At 44.8% G+C, this 20,103-nt stretch overlaps 1 protein-coding gene across 1 annotated transcript in view; it reads right to left on the bottom strand.

The window, feature by feature from the left end:
* STOX2 (storkhead box 2) overlaps positions 1–18,360 on the bottom strand; it is a 150,406-nt gene extending 132,046 nt beyond the window's left edge. Inside the window, exon 1 of the mRNA XM_074905806.1 lies at positions 18,009–18,360. Within this exon, the coding sequence (XP_074761907.1) occupies positions 18,009–18,360 (352 nt within the window). The remainder of the gene's footprint in view (positions 1–18,008) is intronic.
* Positions 18,361–20,103: the final 1,743 nt, after the last annotated feature.

Below are 20,103 nucleotides of genomic sequence, written 5' to 3'. Positions count from 1 at the left end.
GTTTTCTGAAAAAGTAGCTCTTTTGTTTCAAGCTTACCTCCTACTAATTTAATTTCATGCTCCCAAATCGTTACATCAGAAAAGACAGAAAAACATCATTGTTCCACTCATTTTCTCCACAAGAGTTGTAATTCAATCAGCTTCCACAATACAGCAGCTCCATGCTTTGGAGCACACTTGCTACCTTTCCTTGCATCTTTTCTAGTCCTCTGGCTTTTCTCATGTGCTTGCTTTGTCGTTTTTTTTTTTGGTGGTGGGTTTTTCCAACTTGGGGAAACAAACCACACAGCATTCAGCACACCTATGTACCACTGTGGTTACACATTAATATCCTATCATCTTCAGTTTTATTTTCTATTTCTCAAACCACAAGTTTATAGAAGAAAAAAAAAAATCATACATTAAGTTTGAAACAAACTGGTAAAACACTATAAATTTCAAAAAATCGAAGAGGAAGCCTAAGTTCCTGCCTTTGTTTCTGCAGTTTTCTATTTACCTTTGTCATCAACTCGAGTATGTTTTTCAAATGTTTTTCTATCCTTTAGACAGAAAATTCTCGAGTACTTGGGCTGCTGCCTAAAGAAGGCTGAGCAAAAACCTTTGGTCCAGTTGTCTTTTCAGCCAGAATAAATACACAAGAGTTCCTCCAGTGGAAAAGGTGTGACCTTCAAAAAAAAAAAGCCAAACCCAACTGTAGTTACAAAGGTAATTCACACCCTTGCATTTAAACCTACCTAACAAACATGTTCTTAAAAGGAACAAAGACATTTCAATTGTGTTTCCGTGCATCTGCATTGTTAGTGTTGTCCAGTCACTGGCATGAACTCCCAGTCAGGAGTGCCAGGAGTGCGGGATGCCCACGGCCACCACTATAAACAATAATACAGATGCTGACACCCAGCACAAAACATGGTATGTGGAAGGAAGAAAGAGTTCATTTAAATGAGTGGCAAATGGACTAAGAGAAGGAAATACAAACTGCACCAACAATAATCCTTTTAACACAACACCTATATTTTTCCCCTACCTGTTTACAATAGGCAGTAATAAATTTCAGAAACTTCCAAAGAAACAGGATGATGCTTTTACTTTCAAGAAGTCAGGAGCCAGCAGCATGAGATAGCTTGCCCAGTCACTGCTAGCTAGTCAGAAAGAAAGAAAGAAAAAAAAAGAGAGATAGGAGTCTATTCTTTGATCAAGTCACTAAAGCTATCTAATAAAGCCAAAAAATAGACTCCTATCTAATAGAGTCAGGCGTGTCCTTACCAATGTCTTTGTCAGACAGGCAGTTTTGGATTCTACATTTAGAAAATCTTGTATATAATTGCCTGGGCTTGCAAATGCCACTATATCATATTTCTAACAATGCTTTGGGCAGCATATTTTGTGTGAGTTATACCATCAGGAAAGGTATACAATCTCATTCAACTGGCAGCAAACCATTTACACACACACTTTTGAACTGTTTAAATGTAAAGCAGAATAACTAGAACACATGAGCAAAGAATTTCTTGGGTTTATCCCACCATATCTTCTACAATTCACCTGAAATCAGCCACTTTATGGCACTACAAAGAAAGCTACAGTTTGTCCAGAAGCCAATATAAAAATGTATTTACTCTTGCTAGCAACTAACATGAATATTCAACTTTACCAGCAGCCTTCATAGTTAGCCTGAAATAATAGTAAAAAGTAAACAGCAAAAAGAGAGGAAATGGGTATTAGAAGAAAGGTTAAGTCAAATCACAAAATCTGTGTTTTCGTATGTTCTTTCTCTCCTGTGTTCTCCATAGCTTGAGCATCTCTACTTCTCATTTTACTAGAAACACAACCTAACTCCTACTGTCACTGGAAAATTTGCCCTGATGGAAAAAAAAGGTGAATCTTTTATATAAGATGGGAAACTCTATAGTTATCAAGCTTGCCTCCCCCTCCAGCAACCCACGAGGGTTTAGGTAACAGCTCCTAAAGCACAAGGGTCATCCATCTACTTGGTTTCTTCCTTTAACTAGTCCCTTTCCAGATCCACTGTGGCGCAGACACCCAAATCTGCTGACCAGCCACAGTGAACACAACCAGTCTTACCCTGGATCAGGACCAGATTAACAGATCTGTTGTATTAGGAATTGTAGTAGATGGGCCAAAGAGTTTACAAAAGTTGTGTGTTTTCTGTGTTTTTAGTGACATCACAGTGTAAGCAAAAATACATAACTAGAGATTCTTTTCTTTTTTCTAATTTATTCAGAAGATGAATTGTCTTCGAGTCAATGAAGCACGTATTTTCATAGCCCAGAGGGTATCCATCAGGCTGCAGAAACCCTGAAATTAAAGTGTGAATGGTCAATGTCTCCTCTTCCCCTCTATTCACTAAGACCAACTTCAAGGCTTGCAGCCCCCATTAAGTGCTTTCTGTTAAAAGGCTGAGATAAGAATGAAAGGAAGGAGATAAGAAGGAAATGCTCACTAACAAGAGTAGTTTGTGAGTCTAAAGCTAGACTGAAAACATTTAATGAGCTGAGTAAAAAGGCTGTGGTTGCAAAAGAAGCAGGTCAACTGCACTCACAAAAGAAGTGAGAAAATGAGGTTATGAGAGAAAGAAAGAGCACTCGGTTACTTTGTTTTCTATAACTTCTATTTACCAAGTCATTACAACCTAATTTCTCAACATTTAAAATTAAAGAAAGGGCAAGCTTACTGGCCATTTCAAAAGATCTACCACAATTACTGGGTTTCTGGGGAAAAAAAAAAAAAAAAAATTAAAGCATGGATTAAGTGGCTGGCAAAAAAAAAAAATAGTCTTTCTCAAGAACAAGCAGTGCGGTAAGAAAAGATCCTCCTATAAAAAGCCGCTGACTACTATGGCTCTGTCGATCACCTTAGGGATCTGTCAAAACAGACAAATACGGCTGAGGCAGGACATTCTGCGCGGGCTTTTGTGCTTTTGGTTGGTTGGTTGTTTTTTTAAAGAATAAGTGCACTGCAACCGAAGGCACCAGCTGCCTCATCCTGTTCATAGCTCTGCATTCAAGAAAGTATTCCACTTGCCTCAAAGAAGCCTGTGTCCAAACAGCACGGGTGGAAGAGCCAGCCACTGCGCTGTGGGCTCCCAGGTCTCCCGTTACGCAGAGCAACTGGAGGCAGGAGGACCAGGGGAACCTGTGGTGCAGGAGCCACACAAAAGGACATGTCCGCAGCAAAACGTGCAGGAAATGTGGAAATCATCCATGAAATCCACCAGAGCTGCTGTTAGCTGCTTGCCATCTCCAACAGAGCATTACACGTTAGATGAAGGGAACAACCTGGCCCAATGCCATGACTGTGAGCAGAAGGCTGGACCAGAGGCCTCTGGAGGGTCCTTCCCACCCTAATTACCTTATGATCCCACAAATATCTGTCTGCAGACTAATGCAGAGAAAATAAGTCTGCAGGTCCACAGCAATTTAACTCAATCCGTCTTCCCCCCCCCCATCCCAGGTCAGGTTTTTGCCTTTGAGCTGGCTCACTGTGGCCTCCTTGTCAGAACAAAAGGGAGAGAAAAGCCTGGGAGGCCTTCCCAGTGCTGACCTACACCAGCTCAAACCACTGTGGCAGTGCAGATACAGAGGGAAATTTGGTTCTTGCTAAAAATGATAAAGAGGGACTATACTCCTGTAGTCAAACATCTGAAAATGGACCTGCACCTTCCTCAACAAAGAGGAAGCAGAGATAAAAAAGCCAACTTAGGGACAACACTGGTAAAGACTGACTGAAGCACCTTCCATGTCTACCCTGTTAAGTCCCAGCAACCCTGTTGCTCCCACACTGTTCGACAGCATGCTTTGCCTTAACCATCTCATGTTTTTTAAGGGTCAAAACCATGCCATTTACAAACTGTGGTCTGTCTTCAAAGCAAAATAGCACCATATCCACTCCAAGAGCCAACTCTTGAAGGCTCAGCCACAGCTAGGACCAAATGCTGCCAATGACATTTCTGAAGCCATCAGGAGAGACAAGATGTCTCCAATGAAGGTGGAAATTGTAGAAGCAGCTAGAGCAGAGCCAACAGAAGAAGAACAATGCTGCAAGCAGAGGAGTGGCAGGTAGGCTGGGAAGGGACAAGCTTTTATCGACACTTCATCAGGCTGGAGTGATCCTGGCAAAGCCACCGGTGGAGAGGAAGACAAGAGCTTGCATGATGTCACAAGCTTTTAAGCAGAGAGATAGCATTGAGAAAAGGTCAGTCACAGATAAAGGTAAAAGCCACACTTGCTAAGTTCACAGAAAAAAAAATTTAAAACGCAGGAAGAGAAAAGCCCGGAGGAATTCACTGCAACAGCTCAGTTTGTAAAGGAAGGTTACATTATCCCAAAGCTGCAGTGTAGTCTAGATAAACCTGAATTATCTTTAATCTAAGGATTTAAGTCACGGCAGCAGCTCACCAGAGGCTGCCTGAGCAGCAAGGGGGGTTAGCCACTGCTGAAAACCATAATTATTGCTGGAGTTGAAGAACGCAAACCATACCTGAGCTGACTAGCTCAAAACTAGCTCAGATACATTTATGTTCAGCTGTAACACTTGCAGGGAAAAAAAAAAAAAAAAAAAAACAAAAAACAGGGAACCTAACGATGAAACAAAGTTTGGTCATCTTGCAAAGTTGCTGAGACCTATGTTTTTTAGAAAGGGAAAACTCCACAAGATACCAGCTCCCTTTCCACCCTTCCTCTTCCAGGATGACAATAGGTCACTTCCTCAGATGTACTTCTGGGTGTTGGCACAGAGAGAAGAGAAACAGACAGTATTGACAAACGTGCTTCAGGAGAAGATGCAGAATTGCCTTGAGGTGCAAATCTCATCTTTTTTTACTGTAATTAGGAAAGAACAAGCCTGCGAGAAATCATATACATTACTAAAACCTGTAAGAAACATAACATGAGAATTTTGCAGTTTAGTGAAAGAAACACCGTATAAACCATTACAGGCTCAAGTTCCCTTCTGCACTATAATCACTGCTGGCATTTTCACGGCACATACCAAGAGTGCAAGACCACAGACCGGGACGGTATGACATGCCTAGTCTTACATCCACTGGCTCGATAGGCCCTGCACTCATTTTCCTAATGAACAACCAGAGCAAAAAAAAGTAAGGATAGCCATTTATGAAGTATTACATGTTTATGGCTCCAGACTCAAGACAAATACGTATCTCAGTATGTGTGATTTCGAACTCACCATAGCTCTACTAAGCTCTTCAAAGACTTACGTATGCAATGCATTCATGAAGCAGGCTGAGGGGTGCCACAGCAAGTAATTACTACAGCCCAAGCGGTGAGAAAACAGGTAAAGCAAATCCAGGCAGGTTTTAAGCAAGAATTCTTTGCCTAGCTGCCTATATACAGATTACCTCTCATTCACGAGGAGCCTCGTATGCGAGTGTAATTATCTAGGGGTTTGCAATGTGAGAGTACCTACGGACTTCAGCCCCGGGTAAGCACTGCAGTGCCCAGCACAGCATCAATCTGACAGAGCCGCCAAGTTTTCTGCCCCAAAGCACTTGTGCTGACAAACACAAGACAAGAAGCAACTTTTGGACCAAGCTTTCCAGCATGCAGCCCTCGAAGTGCCAGCCATCCCTGTACAGGGTTAGGCAGGCTGCTCCAAGTTACCACCACAGGTGTCCTTGAAGCTAAGAGAAGGGGAAAAGGTGCAGAGCAAGCACTGAGGTTCAGGTTAGCTGCCACAGGTGATGAATGGAGAACTATGAGAAGGGAAGGTTTGATGAAGTCTGCAGCACACTGGTAGGGGAGCACAAGCTTCAGTTGCACAGGTATCTGCACACTCAGGTGTTAAATGGTGGGCTTGGTGAGGTCACTGGTTTTCAACCTGGAGTCCACAGAACCCCAAGCATCTGTGAACTCCTTTCCAAAAGGTCTACAGAAAGATAAAAGTGAAAAGCGCCACTTATATTTGCTGCATTTCCACGAAAGCCAGCAATCTGCAAATGAAAAAAAGCTGAAGACCATTACAATAGCGGTTATTACTCACAGGGACAGGAGGCAATGTAAATGATTCAAAGCAATGAAAAATCCTCAGGAATTGGAAATGGGTGCACTGAGCAAGAGAAACAAGAAAAAAATTAAAATAGCATGTCCCAGTTGTTCAACATTTTCCTAGCTAGTGGGAAAAAAGTTATGTCAAAATTATTTCCTTTTTAACACCTGCCACTCATCACAAAAATCAACTCAAGTCTGTAGCTCACATTTCTTCCATCTCACAAGATGATTGGTGTCTAGTGGCTTCCAACAGACAGAATATGTTTTGGCCTCTCTCAACACAAACATTGAAGAGATTGGAAAGATGGCACTGGGATTAATTTAAGTAACCACTGAAACACAAAGCCCAACAATTATCTGAGCAGAAAAATAAAGAAGACTCATATGCACTGGCACACAGATAAACCTGCTTTCCATCTTTAACATCAAATATGTCACTGAAGGAGACTAGTTATTGACAGAAAAAAGCAGAACAATGATAGATGTAGTGATTCTGACACCAAAACATTTTACAGCCATACTACACTTGAAAGGTAGCCAAGAAGCAAGTTCCTACAGACCTTCCAACAGCTATTCGGCATTAGCTTCACCGAGGAGCTCTAGCTGTACACCTCTAACAAAGACAAACTAATAATCAGAAAATATCTTGGAAGCAAAACCAAAGAACTTGAATTAGTAAGAAATCTATACACTAAAGGCTACAAGCTACTGCCATAAGTAAAAATGACAAGATGATAGCCATCAATTCCAGCCCAAGGAAAGAAACCAGAATGACTGTAGCCTACTTTTTGTGACTTCATCTTTACTGACAAAGTATTAATTAAGACTTCCTCTTCATACTTTTATTGAAGTAGTATTAATTAAGGCTTCCTCTGTACTTTTCCTGAAGGCACCTACAGACCCTGGATGAACTCTTCTGCTGTTTATTTTTCAAAGGATTGTACACAGTAAAAATAATGCAAAGAATACTAGTCCTGATATTGCAAGCTTAATTCTCAAAGTGCTCCCAGCTTAGATGCAGATGACCCACGCTGGGATTAACCAGGAAAAGTTTCCTCTGGCTCATCTCTTAACAAGAGTCAGGCAAATACAAGAACATACAACATGCCTATATTTAAGAATGTGAGTCCTCCCACCAAACTCAGACTTAATTTATTATGTGAACATGTGGGCATCTGTATCTTGTTGGAGTCCCCATCCCTGGAGGTGTTTAAGAGCTGACATAGTGCTTAGGGATCTGGTGTAGTTGGGAACTGTCAATGTTAGGTTAATGGTTGGACTGGATGATCTTCAAGGTCTTTTCCAACCTAGATGATTCTGTGAATCAAGACCAGTCAAAGTTATGGGAAACCTCTGTTCATACAGCACTTAAAACATTACATACACGCTCACACACATATCTAAATGAAGGAAATACAGCTGAAAATCACTCTAAGTGTCTACTGTGGAAAGCTTAAGCACACAAAATTTATTCAAGAAACACTGCAAAGCTTTACAGACCTATGAGTCCTATGTCCTTCCAACTCCACCTTGCAGGCACCTCCCAATATGCTGAAAGATGGAGATGATACCATGTAGCTAGACCTCCCAGGAAAATGCACTAAGTACTGTCAAAGTCTCCACTTTCAATGAAAACAGCAGACCTGACACCTATGAGACTTACTTCCCTACCACATGAAGCACTACATCCAAGATTATCTGTTCATATCACTAAAACCATGGCTGACCTCCCTTCTCTTTTGCTCTCCCACTCCTTCCAGATGTTCATATTCATAATGGAGGCTTCTCTACAAGGCTAATGTCTGGTCTGAAGATGCCGGTTTGAAAAATATACTTGTTTCTAGAGCATCTAAAATTGGAGACACTGGAAGTTATTTTCCTGCTCCGTGTTTACCCACTGTTTACTGCTTCGTGTTCTTCTCTGCAGCTTCTCACAAAACCAAAGTTTTCCTCTTTAGCTGCACAGGATTTTTCAATCAATAACACCAAGAAGGCATTTCTTTTTAACCAAAAGGGTAATTGTGACAAATTAGCAATGAGGGCAGGAAAGCTCGGTGTCCTCAAAGATTTTTTCAGCCCCATTTCAGAAACAGTGAGTGAATGTGCCCCTTTAAAATCTCTTTTCTCAAATTAAACTAGGGAGAAAATTCCCACCCTTTATTTTTTTAATAACCCTTCCTGGTAATAATGTCTACAATGTTAGATACTGTCTTTGCTTTAAAATAGACCTTAAAATCCTGTTTTTCAACTGGTTAAACCACCTTGTGAACATGTGGCTAATTAGGACATCCCTACAGCCCAGACAAGTTGCTGACTTCTCACAGCCAGACTAGGGCCACACACAACAACACACCAGGAACCTGAAAACCTCTGTTCAGGCTCATCCAACTATCCACAATTTGCTCCTCCTTTGACTTAAACAGCCATATAAACACCAAGTATATGACAGTACATCAAGACCTCCTTCCTGTACTCTCCTTTTGCACCACTACGGATGTTTCACCCTCTTCTTTGGTCCACATCAGCCTGAACCACCCTGCTGGACAGGAGCCATTTGCAAAGCCTCACTGGGATGCTCCTGCTAGCAGGCAAGCTGAGTGGATAGAAATCTTTGCACGGGTGCTGACCTACTTCTGGCTTCAGAAGCTAGAGCATCTCAACAGCACCCTCAGATTAAGCAAGGTGTACAGGTTTCCCTGAGCGGAGATGATAGAGACAAAAGAGGCCCTTCAGGGAAACCCAAAGAAAACACTTGGCTTGCTCTTAATGCCAGCTATTGTTATTTCATCTGTCAATGAAAAGGGAACTTGTCTGGGCACTAACCCTGCAATACGCTCAAGCAGGAGAGCAAACATTTAATGCAGGTCTGCCGGAGTGGGAGGCAAGGGCAAAGTCCACTCCCACACAGGCTGAGGAAGGGCCGGAAGGCTCAAGGGCAGGCTGAGCATGATTGGCAGCTAAATAACACACTAAGAATCCTTTGATTAAAGCACCCCCTTAAAAGAAAAGGTAAAAAACCAACAACAAAACAAAAACCCCCAAAAACCAAACCTCATCCCCAGAACAAAAAAAAAAAAAAAAAACAAAAAACAAAAAAACAAATACACAGAAGTTCACTGCAGCATCACATGGAGCTTACAGGACTTTGGTTACCTCTCTAGAATTTAAACACAATAAATTAACAGGCAGTGATAAATCCCATTTATGTTGGGCTGATCTCTTTGGGAAGGGACCTCAGTAATGAACTGTATGCATTGCTACTGGCACAGCTGCAGGACTCTATAAGCTCATGGACCCAAGGATACCAGTAAGACAAGGTAAGTAGACATGATATATTTATTAGGCTATTAAGTCTTCCTCACCTGAAGAAAGGCTGATATATCCAGAAAACTATCTACTTCTTCCATATTCTTTGCATATAGAAAGATATTATATATCTAATATATATCTAAGGATATTATGATCAAAGCAGAAAATACAACTACAGCCTGAAAGAGTGAATATTCATTTGTCTTTCTTCTTAAGCTAAAAGTTTCACTAGACTTGGAATAGGCATTTTTTAAAGGACAAAAAAAAAAAAATCTCATTTTTAAAATACTCATTTTATAGCCCCACAATAATACTTAAGACTCTGCTGCCAAAGCTCTAGCAGCACCTTGCTGCTTCTAATGCTAATACCTTGCAAGTTCTACAGCTCCAGTGTTAAACATGGTCCTTGCAGTCTCACTCCTTCTCGAGAGAGAGCCTCTGAACACCCAGTGAGAGGTGCTGCATTACTGCACACAAAAAGGTGGCAGATAAGCAGGAGTGACTGGATCTGCAGTTACTGGTGAGGATGGACACAGTGATGCGCTGCCCCACTACCAATGCAGGGACCAAGCCACTGCTCAGCCACAGTCCAGCCCCAGGTCTTCCCTTCCCAAAACACACCTTTCTTCCCCTTCTGTTGGCACCAGGAGGAGGAATCAGCTTCCCCTGTGGCCAGCCTAGTCCTGCTGGCCACTGCGTTTTAGGCCATGTTATTGCAAAAACCACTGGGACTTGTCACCTTTCAAGAGCCCTTCTCCGCTCTTTCAGTGGGATTCCCCATACTGGGGACAGCAATGGGCCCTTTGGCATCCTCACTCTCCTCCAAAGGCAAGCATAAACTAGCATATGTACCTTCTGAAGTGCTTAACAGCTAGCAAAAACTGGTTTAAAACTTCGTGAAGGTACCCAAACCATGCTCTTCAAATAGAAATACTTTTCACTGTCACAGTGATTTTGTAAAGAACCAAGTTTGGAGTCATTTCCTAGAGTCTAAGTGAATTGGTTTGCCTTTCTTAAAGAGCAATCTTTGATACACCTGCATATACCTTTGTTAATCATCTGATAATGGAATTCAAGGTTAAGCTAAAGGGCTGCTGTATTTTACTCAGACTTCTGCTGTTTTGGTGTCCCATCCCACCCCCCCCACAGAACAACAACACTGAATTCTCATATTGCATGGGTTACAAGTATATCCAGCTCCAGAAAACACACTACAGAAGTCATTATACTGTGCATATTTACGAGCACAGTATAGTGACTTTCTTTCATAAGAAAAACAAAAATAGGCAATATTACACAGTGGCTTTTCTGCTACAGAAAAAAAAGCAACTAGAAGAACCACTATTCAGATTCCCTAGGCAGTTATCAACCTTTGAATGCATGCTCGTGCTCTATTGCTAATGTGGCTCAGAACTATTAAAATTTTAAAAGGAGCTGTGAAGACCTGCTCAAATGTCAACGGGAAAGCACTTTGTTTCATCAAAATATACGTGTTTGTACACTCTTCACGTTCAGATATTTCTCCTCAGAGGTCTCAGGTGAAATCCCAGGTCATAAACTGAGGGATCAAGTACAGCGGACAGAAGAAAGCATGTTTACATATTAGGTGAAGGGATTTTATTCCAAGAAGAACATAAAGCCTTAAAAACCTTTCCAGAACTGGCCCACCCAGGGAGCATTTTTGATACTGGAAACTGGAGACTGCAATAACATTTCCAGCCATCAACATAATTAGAAAATAATCAAAACATTTATGCTTTTGTATTTAAACCAAAGAAACAAAGTTTGTTGAGAGCTTGAATTTTCAGAAACCCATTAAATTTCTGCTATTGCAGAAAACACTTACTAAGAAGTTCCTCCCATCCTCACGTTTCACAGCCACAGTTTCTGAAGGGGAAACCACCATCTGGTTACAGGTTTTATTTTCTTCCAACACTTCAGCCTCTCCTTGACCACCAAGAAAAGAGAAGCCTGGCCATGGTATGCTTGTTGAAGCCAAGGGAAGGTGTGATGTTGCTCAGAAGGGAGTTTTGGATGTTAAGAGTCTTGGAGGACACCCAATCTGTCTGGGTTGCATCTTTGCTGCTTCTCTCTCTAAATGGATGTCTTGAATGCAGACGAGAACGCTTTAGCATGCCCTACCCAGGGGACAAGCTGTAATTCTGCTGGTCAGCAGAAAGAAGGACAGGTTCACCGTCAGGATGAATAGCCTGAGGCAACAGCACCAGAAGAGCTGGGAGAGAGCACCAACTTCATTACAGCGCCCTTTACAAAGGAGATGAATCAAAAACATGTCACTCAAGCCCAACGATAGCAGTGTTTTCATACACAGCTGACCCTTCCTGTAACATCTCCGAACTAAACACACATTTCTTCAGGAATCAAAACAAATCCATTTCAAGTTAATTTTTTAACTATGGGAAGATGTGTAGAAGGTGTGAACTTAGCCCACTAAAATAATTAACAGTTGATAATCTGATAAATAAAATATTAAGCAATGTGCCTCTAACTAGAAAATTACACAAAGACATAACAAAGTTGGAATGCATTACTGAGTTTTCGTGCTGCAAAACCATGAAGAGGAGCAGGCAGGACGGGGGTGCCTGTGGCTGATGGCCCTGTGGCCAATCCCTTGCCATGGCCCCCAGACACCTCGTCCACCTCAGCCTTTTTAAAACCAAAAATTACTATGTACAAAAGAGGAGCAGGACAATGGAAAGGTGATTTAGTGAGCGGCCTGGCAGCACATGATGCTGGCAGCCCAGGAGCACATTTAAGCACGGGAGTAACACCTGACAAGGACTTCATTCAGTGCATACCCTCTGCACCGTTCCCCAGCAAAGACAAGGGCCCTTTGAGGAGGGAAACGAGAAGCGTTTAATTAAAGACTAGACCCTCATGCAGAGATAAAGAGATGGAGAGAGTGTGGGCCCTAGTGCCACTTGTGCTTCGGCAGAGCCCCGCAGCTGAGGGCTGCTCTCGGCCACCAGAGTTTCCTTACAGCATCACTACTTCAGGCTGAGAGGCTGGATGACTTATTTGCTACCAGGCAGTACTCTACTATACAATGGCGCTCTTTGTGGGGTGGAAGGAGGTGGGGAGACAGTACTAGCTGGCCATTAACCTTATAAATCCTTCCTCTGAGTTGCACAATGAATACCCATGCGTCAGTGTATTTGACTTTGCTTTATCAAGAGAAGCTTCTTGGAGGAAAAAAAGATAAAAGGAAATGAAATTTAATAGGTCATATCTTTCCTTCCTGTGTTGTTTTTTTAATTTTCACAATATGTTTTAAGCAACCTGCATTAGTCTTGCAGACCATCCACAGCTTGCTTTGAAGAGCAAACAGCATTTCTGACTTCAAGATTTCACTCTCCAAAACACAAGCACAAACCACATACTGAGAAATCAGGCACTTTATATGCAGTCCATACTCATTTAGCTCTTTCCTCTTTCTCCCAAGTTTCTAAAAGCTGCTTTTACAAAGTACATTAAGGGCCCAATTCGACACCTCTGAGCAGTGAAGTTCTTTGCTCAAAGTTGGGAGTAAATTCATAAACACCTCTGCCAGGCCGTGAGCTTAATTTTACCTTCTGTTGGGGTTTTTTTAAGGCTGCAATAACCACCTCACAGATATAAAAAGTGTTTAGTTGATCTCTAACCAGCTCTAAGTTGGGGTGGGACAGAAGGAGAAATTGTAGTTTACATCCCCTGAAGTTCCCATGGTAATACCACGAGGCATACAAAAGGTGTAGATGACTGTGCAGTAAACTCGTCCTCAGAGGTTTTATTACTATGAAACCTAATGCTCCCTCACTGAAAAGAAATTTTCATTATATAAAGGAGATAATTGGGAGGAAAAAAGACAATTGACGGTTTATGACTGGGCATAGATGAATAACATTTAATGTCCAACAGTCTACACTGCACCATAATCATCCGCTAATGACTGGAAAACTCACGGTGAAAATTACTGAACCTAAACTGGTGGGGTGTTAATTTAATTTTTGGTAGCAAGAGAGAACATGGCAAGGAGAGAAAAGAAAGGGAGCACTTAGCTCCAGCTCCCAGCGCAGCAAAAAAACGTTTCCCCGCCTATGCCTGGCCGAGCAGGAACAATGCACAATAGCCCAGCCCTGCCGACTTTGCTGAATTATAACTCCTGCTAGTTAGTTTAATTATTGCACATACATTTCTTGAAAACTCCATCTGAAACATCAGCTTCTAATTGGAGAAATTGCTCTGGGCATGAACGAATGTTTATTATAAAGTTTGGTCACTTCTTTTCAAGCAATCATTAGAAAAGGGCATGGCCCTTCCATGAAGCATATGAAAACCTCTCAAAGATGTCCATTGTCCGAGACACAGAAACCAAGTGCAAGAGATAGAGAAGGAAGTCTCAGCTGGGAACACAAAAGGCAATGAAGACACGAAAACAAGGTGGAGCATCCTGCTACACCAGCAGTGCCTTGAGTGGAAGAGCTGAAAGGGGGGAAAAAAAAGCTCAGCTTATAATATGACAAATATTAGTGGGTGCAAATGGAAGGTGTGTCAAAGACAGAAATCTTATTAAAATAAGAACGCTTATTAAAGACTTAAGTTGCAAAAGCCTTGCAAAGTTACAAGAAAGCTTCAAATCACTCTTACCAAAGACAACGAATTTCATCACGGGACCCATAGGTTTGCATAAGGTTTCCTTGACCCTGTAAATCAGCATATTTAGCATGCGCTGGTTTGGGGGTTTTGTTTATTCAAAGACTGCTTATGTTTCCCAAAGCTCCATCTTCATCCAATTTAAAAACCTAGATACACCCACTAGTTTCCTAATACCTGAGTAACTCTGATCACCACAAAAAGGGACATCGAGCAAGCTTTTATGGCGTAACCATTTAGTTTAAGAAAACTAGCAAAGAAGTTTTAAAGTCACACATGAATCACTTCATCCCCTGTATCCTCAAGCCCTAAGCTGTCAGCACTAAAGCAACTTTCTGATGTGCTTCATATTCCTGCCCTATTTCGTGGTAGGGCCTAATTTTACAATTCAAGAGTAAAATCGCAACACTGAAATCCCAAGTGGATCTTAATCCGTTTACTTTCTGGCCCAGATACACCTGCACCAAGCATATTAGGACTGTCCAGTCTCTGATAACTACAGATTACACTTTCATGAACTTTCCATTATAAAGCCAGGGTGACTTAAACGTGGGAAGACTATTCAGCAGCGAGTCTCCTCCTGGTTTATATTTTACAATCCTAGCAGCAGAAAACATGCTATGCATTTTAGAGGTTTAGTATTCCCTCCTCCTCACCAGCTACTTTTTCCTCCAATTATTATCTCCATGGCCATCACAACCCATTAGTCATCAGACTAGCCGAGCCGCTGGACCACAGCGAACAAGAAATGTCAGCAACACCAGCAGAGGTTTGAAAGTCAGGCTGCAGTCATAATTTCTGGGTCATGTTAGCACTTAACGATGCAGGTGATGGGAAGCATCGCCAAAAGTCTCCAGTATCTGTGCATGGAGGTCATGCACCTAAGAAGAGGAGGCATTTCTGCCCCTTGCCCCCTGCCAGGCAGCAGTGGGATGTTGGGATGTGCTCCCCACACCACTCTGGAGCAGGCAGCTTGTTGTCCAGCTACTCCAACCCAGCCAGACTCCAGGGGCAGGTGAGGCAGAAAGCCATCCCCACATTTCTGCAAGCATCGAGACAACCCAGAGAAAAGGCCAGAAATGACCCCATGGTCTGCCACAACATTTCCCAAAGTACCCCAGTGGCTCTGGGGTGCAGGGGTAGAGCCCCCTCTATCACTGTCACCCCCTCACTGTTATGCTCTGCCATAGCAACCCCCTATTCCACCACAGCATGGGGCCTACAGGCTGGGCCAGAGCAGCAGAAAACAGCAGCTTCACCTTCATCAAAAATGCCATGCCACTTTTTCCCCTTGACCTCATCAGTTATTTATTAACAGTAGTAAAATATTACTGTTCCTCACCTCCCACCCAGACAGGTTTTCCTCTCAGCCCAAGATACCCACCAGTTTTTTTAAAAGCTGAAGAGTATGGAGCCTTTTTCTTTTTGTCTGTAGGTGTACTGTTCACTGCTTTAATGCTGCAAAGTGAAGAATAAAGTGTGAGAGAGCTCCTGTGTAAGTCATGGCCATTTACACGTTAGGCACCTAATCATGTTGAAAATACAATTACACACATTTCAGCAGATGCTCATGCCCAGGGGCCAGGCCCGTTTACTTTGATTCTTCTTTAACTACCTAACTTTACAGTAAACGCAAGTTGAATCTACTTAGATAAAAGACCTGAATTATCAGTCTGGGTATGGAAAGAAGACAGTGAAAAAAATTAAAAAAAAAAAAAAAAAAAAAAAATCAATGTTCGCATCTCATTTAACACAGTTAAGGACACTGCACAACAGGTAAGACTCCAGCAGGTCCCTGCTCTTCTTTCATACCCTTTAATCAAATACCGAGAGGCATTTTCTATTTTTAAAGTCAAATTAAAACTTTTGGCTCCAGTCTTTTGTAAATTCACAGTGAAGATAACCCCCTAAGGAACGCATATTATTTACACACCAGCGAGCTTACTTATTAACACAAACTTCTAGCAAAAGTTGTGTTTCCGTATCTTAAAACAGGCCACAAAGACCTGTTTACATTCCATGTCTGGCTTTAATAATATCAAGGTCAGAGCGCACCCTTCAACAGTCCTCCTGTGCAGCGGCCTGAGGAATGTCACCCAATGAGTAGGGTCCAGGGACACCTCAAAAATCAAACACTGACCCTTACACTCCATCAGGCAACGGCACCCATTCGGGAGGTCTTCCTCCTCAGTCCAGCTGGAGCCAAAAAGCCCACACGAGCAGCTGGCACTCACCACCGCCCGTATCTCTATGCTTACCACCACACTGTTCCAAAAGGAAAGGCATAAGCATTTAACAGCCTGGGGTGGAAAGCACATGCATGTTTTCTCCCCTTGTTTGCTGGCCATGAATAGCAGTTCCATCAAAACCTCAGCCACAACCCAAGTCCATTACCTGCCTATCAACTTTTTATTCTCCTCTAAATATTGGTGGGATGCAGAAGACTTTTCCATCACCAGAATAGGATTTACCACCTGCTATTCAACACTCATTTGTTGTCAGAGGTTCACAGGGAATTCCTCTAGGATGAGGAAAAAAGGTCCATCATTTTTAAATGGGCAACTTGTCCTGAGCTTCCCCCTCAGTATGAAGAAACTGTAATATTCAAATAAAGTTTGATGGGGAAATAGTGAGTGACAGCAAAGTGTTTGAAAACTGTGCGAGAAGCAAGACTGCAGATGAACAGAAGTGATCAGACTCTGTTCCGCCTATTCCAGAAGGACAGCTGAAAACATGCAAAACTGAGATTAAAAAAAAAAGAAACTAAAACACACCAAATACTCAAGCTCAATTCTTTGCAGAAACTTTACTCAGATCATTTTTTAAAATAAATTCACGAGAGCATCCTGTTTTGAGAATCAGAACCTCCCAGCGCGGAGCAAACATCTCCAGCTCTGTGACATGTTCCAGGTGCCTGCTGCATAAGACACAGATGATTGAAGTTGTCCATAAGGAAAAGGCACCATCACCACTACAGCAGCCGTGGGAAGCAACCAGACCTTGACAGCAATAAAACAAATAGTCACAATTTGTCTTCTCTCCATAGAGAAGGTTCACCTTTCAAGCTGTGAAGGCTGAAAGTTACCTTAAACCCTAAAGAAAACCTCAGGTCTTTTGCTCTTCACGACTACCCAGTATACACAACAAATAGCCACAGTTTTATTTCTTGGGTTTGGGGTTTTTTTGCGTTAAAATGCTGCAAACATTTTTGCTGTCCGTGCTATTTTTTTTTTTTTCCCAAAGAGATATGCACCTTCCTAGGCTGCACTGCACACAAGCAGGACTCCCTTGGGGGAATCACATCGTAACTGGAATCTTCAGCCCACTGCGGCATAACAGACTTGCCATTCACTGCTCCAAAAGCCACCTGTCCTGCACTGCAAAAGAACCATACACTCCTCATCTCCTACTACTGCTTCTTGCTGTGGAAGGCACCGTCACAGCAATACCGTGACACAAGTTCGAGCTACCAAGCATCTCCAAATATAAAGTGAAATAATCGGTTTGGCAAGCCTAGAAATGCTAAAATGAAGTTTTAAAATCTCGAATGCTAGAAATTACTATTTTAAAGGAACGGATTATAACTCTAATTAAAAGCTTGCACTCTTTGTTAGCAGTTATTCCCGAACTGTGTGAAGGTCTCGTAGCTCAGGAGGATGCGGGGCCCCCGGCAGCGAAACGCCCGAGACAAGCGTGCCCGAGGAGCGAGCCGCGAAAGGACAGCAGGCATTTCCCCCTGCAAGGGGTATCTTCCAAAATTTACAACTCAAGGTTTTAACCTCGCCCGCCGAAGGAAACGGCGGAACGCACCGCTCCAACCCGCCCCTACAGCCGCCGCCCGCAGCTCGTCTGGCGAACCCCAGCGACTCGCAGCGCATCCTCGTAACGCCGCCGCTCACCCCTTCCGCGCCCACCCGCTTTTGGGGGCGCAGATCCCGCGGCGGGAGCGGGGCCGGGCCCCCCTTTCCGCCCCCCAGCCCCGGGGGGGGGACCCCCCGTCCCCTCGGCGGCACCTACCCAGGCACTTGATGTGGAAGCCGCTGGGGGGCTTGAGGGAGCGGCGCGCCCAGCCCTGCCGCAGCACCTCCAGGTGCTCCTCCTTGCCCTGCACCAGCAGCACCTGCTCGTCGATCCAGCCCAGGAAGAAGGTCTCGGCCACCGCCGCCGTGGCCCGCCGGTCCCAGAAGTGCTGCATGTTCTCCCGCTTGAAGTCCGCGAAGATCTCGTAGCCGATGCGGTGGCGGCCCAGCTCCGCCGCCGGCCCCGCACCGCCGCCGCCGCCCCCCGGCCGCCCCCCGGCCGCGGCGTCCAACACGATGGCCAGGGAGTGCGGGGCGATCTGCAGGCACCGCTCCGCCCTGCGCGGCATGGCCGCTCACCGCCCGCCGCCGGGCAGGGGCAGGGGCAGGGGCAGAGGCAGGGACATGCCTTCCCGCGGCCGCGCTGCCTCCCGCGGCCGGCTGTCCGCGCTCCGCGCCGCTCCGCCCCGGGCCGGGCCGCTCCGCCCCCGGCACACCCCCGGCGCGGCGCGGCGCGGTCCGGCACCGCCGGCGGGGCGGGCACGTTCTCCCGCGGGTGCCGGCCCCGCAGCGGGCAGCGGCCGTCGCCTCCCCTCGGGACGCCCACGGCCCCCCCCGCGCCCCCCAGCACGGTAGCGGGAGCACCGTCCCCTCTGCGGGTCCCGCCTGGCCGCGCTGGCTGCCCGGCACCCTCCGGTCCCGGGAAACCTCACCCTTCCCTCCCCGGTGTGAAACGCGGGGGCATCCCCCCAGCCACTTCCAGAGCATCCCAGCGAGGCTCACGGTCGTTACATTCGTGCTTCTTCCAGCGGTTACACGGCTGTGGTAAAGCACCCAGCGAGCAGCGCTGACCCCGCGGCACCCAGACGTCCATAACCACCTTCTTCACCCGCGGTAGCCCTGTGTCGCTTTGTGTCTGAGGGGCACTGAAGTCTGGGCGTGATAGAGCCAGTGCAAGGTTCGCTCTTATCCTTGGTGGCTTTTTTCCAGCAGTTTAATATTTTGCCTCCTCTGTGCTCCAGGTCACCGGCTGCCCGTGAGGCTCGAGGGAGGGCTCAGCAAAAGTGGGCAATGCCCGAGCAGAAATGGAGGGACACAGGTCCTTCCCCGCAGAGCCTGGCCTGGGCCGTGTGCCGAGGCAGTAGGTGGTTGCTGAGCTGTAGGTGCCAGTTGTGCCAGTTACACCTGACGGAAAGCAGATTTAGGGACCTCACCAACATCTTCTGAAGAAACCCTCAAATCCACAGCAAAACCGAGTCTCTCGTTGCTGAAAGCGAGGCTCGAGTTCCTGAACTGGCTGTGCCGGTTGGTCGCCTCGGCCCTGTGCAGACCACGCGGAGGTGCAGGTGGCTCCAGCAGTGCCCTCGCCTCGCCCCGGGGAGCGGGGCCCTGCGGCACGGGGAAACGGGCGGCAAAGCATGGGAATGCACCGGAAAGGCAAAGGACGCAAGGAAGAAAACTGCTGTAGAGAAGAGGGGCAAGAGCAGAGGCAGACGAGGGGAGAGTGAGAGGAAATAAGAAACAGTGGCCACTCTGCTGGGCAGGGCTTTAAGAGCTGCAACTGAAGAGGCTACAGCCACCACGCTATGCTGTGCATGAGCTACAGTGTTTTACTGAATTCACTCACAGCAACATCCCTTGGCACTTATGGCCTCCTTAAACTGCCACCCATTCGATTCTAACTTCATTCCAATCCCATGGCACTCTCCATCTAGTTTCATCCATCTCCTTCTCCAGGGCACCGCCAGGCTCTCTGATATTCCTGCTCCCTACTTCTTGGGTTTCATCCTGTGCTCTCTAGGCACTGTATGGAGGAAGGTCAAATTTACAGCATCCCAAAAAGATTTATGAGGAAGAAAGCTAGAAAGTTTATTCTGAAAACAACTCTGTCAAAGGGGAAATTAGAGGTAAAATAAATTGTCCAGAATCACAGTGAGTCATTTTGAGCCAGGAACAGAACCTATTAACGCTGGCTGGCAAGTTTCTAACCCCTTCCCCAATGTCCAGCACAGCAAGGTCTCAAAATGCCCCTCACCTTAGCCAGCAATAGTTTTCAAAGGAGCACTTTCACATTGGCATTCAGCCCTAAGCTT

Source organism: Athene noctua, chromosome 4 (genome assembly GCF_965140245.1).
Source record: "Athene noctua chromosome 4, bAthNoc1.hap1.1, whole genome shotgun sequence".
NCBI lineage: Eukaryota > Metazoa > Chordata > Aves > Strigiformes > Strigidae > Athene > Athene noctua.
Note: the sequence above shows the minus strand (reverse complement) of the source record. Positions and strands in the feature narration are given on the sequence as shown.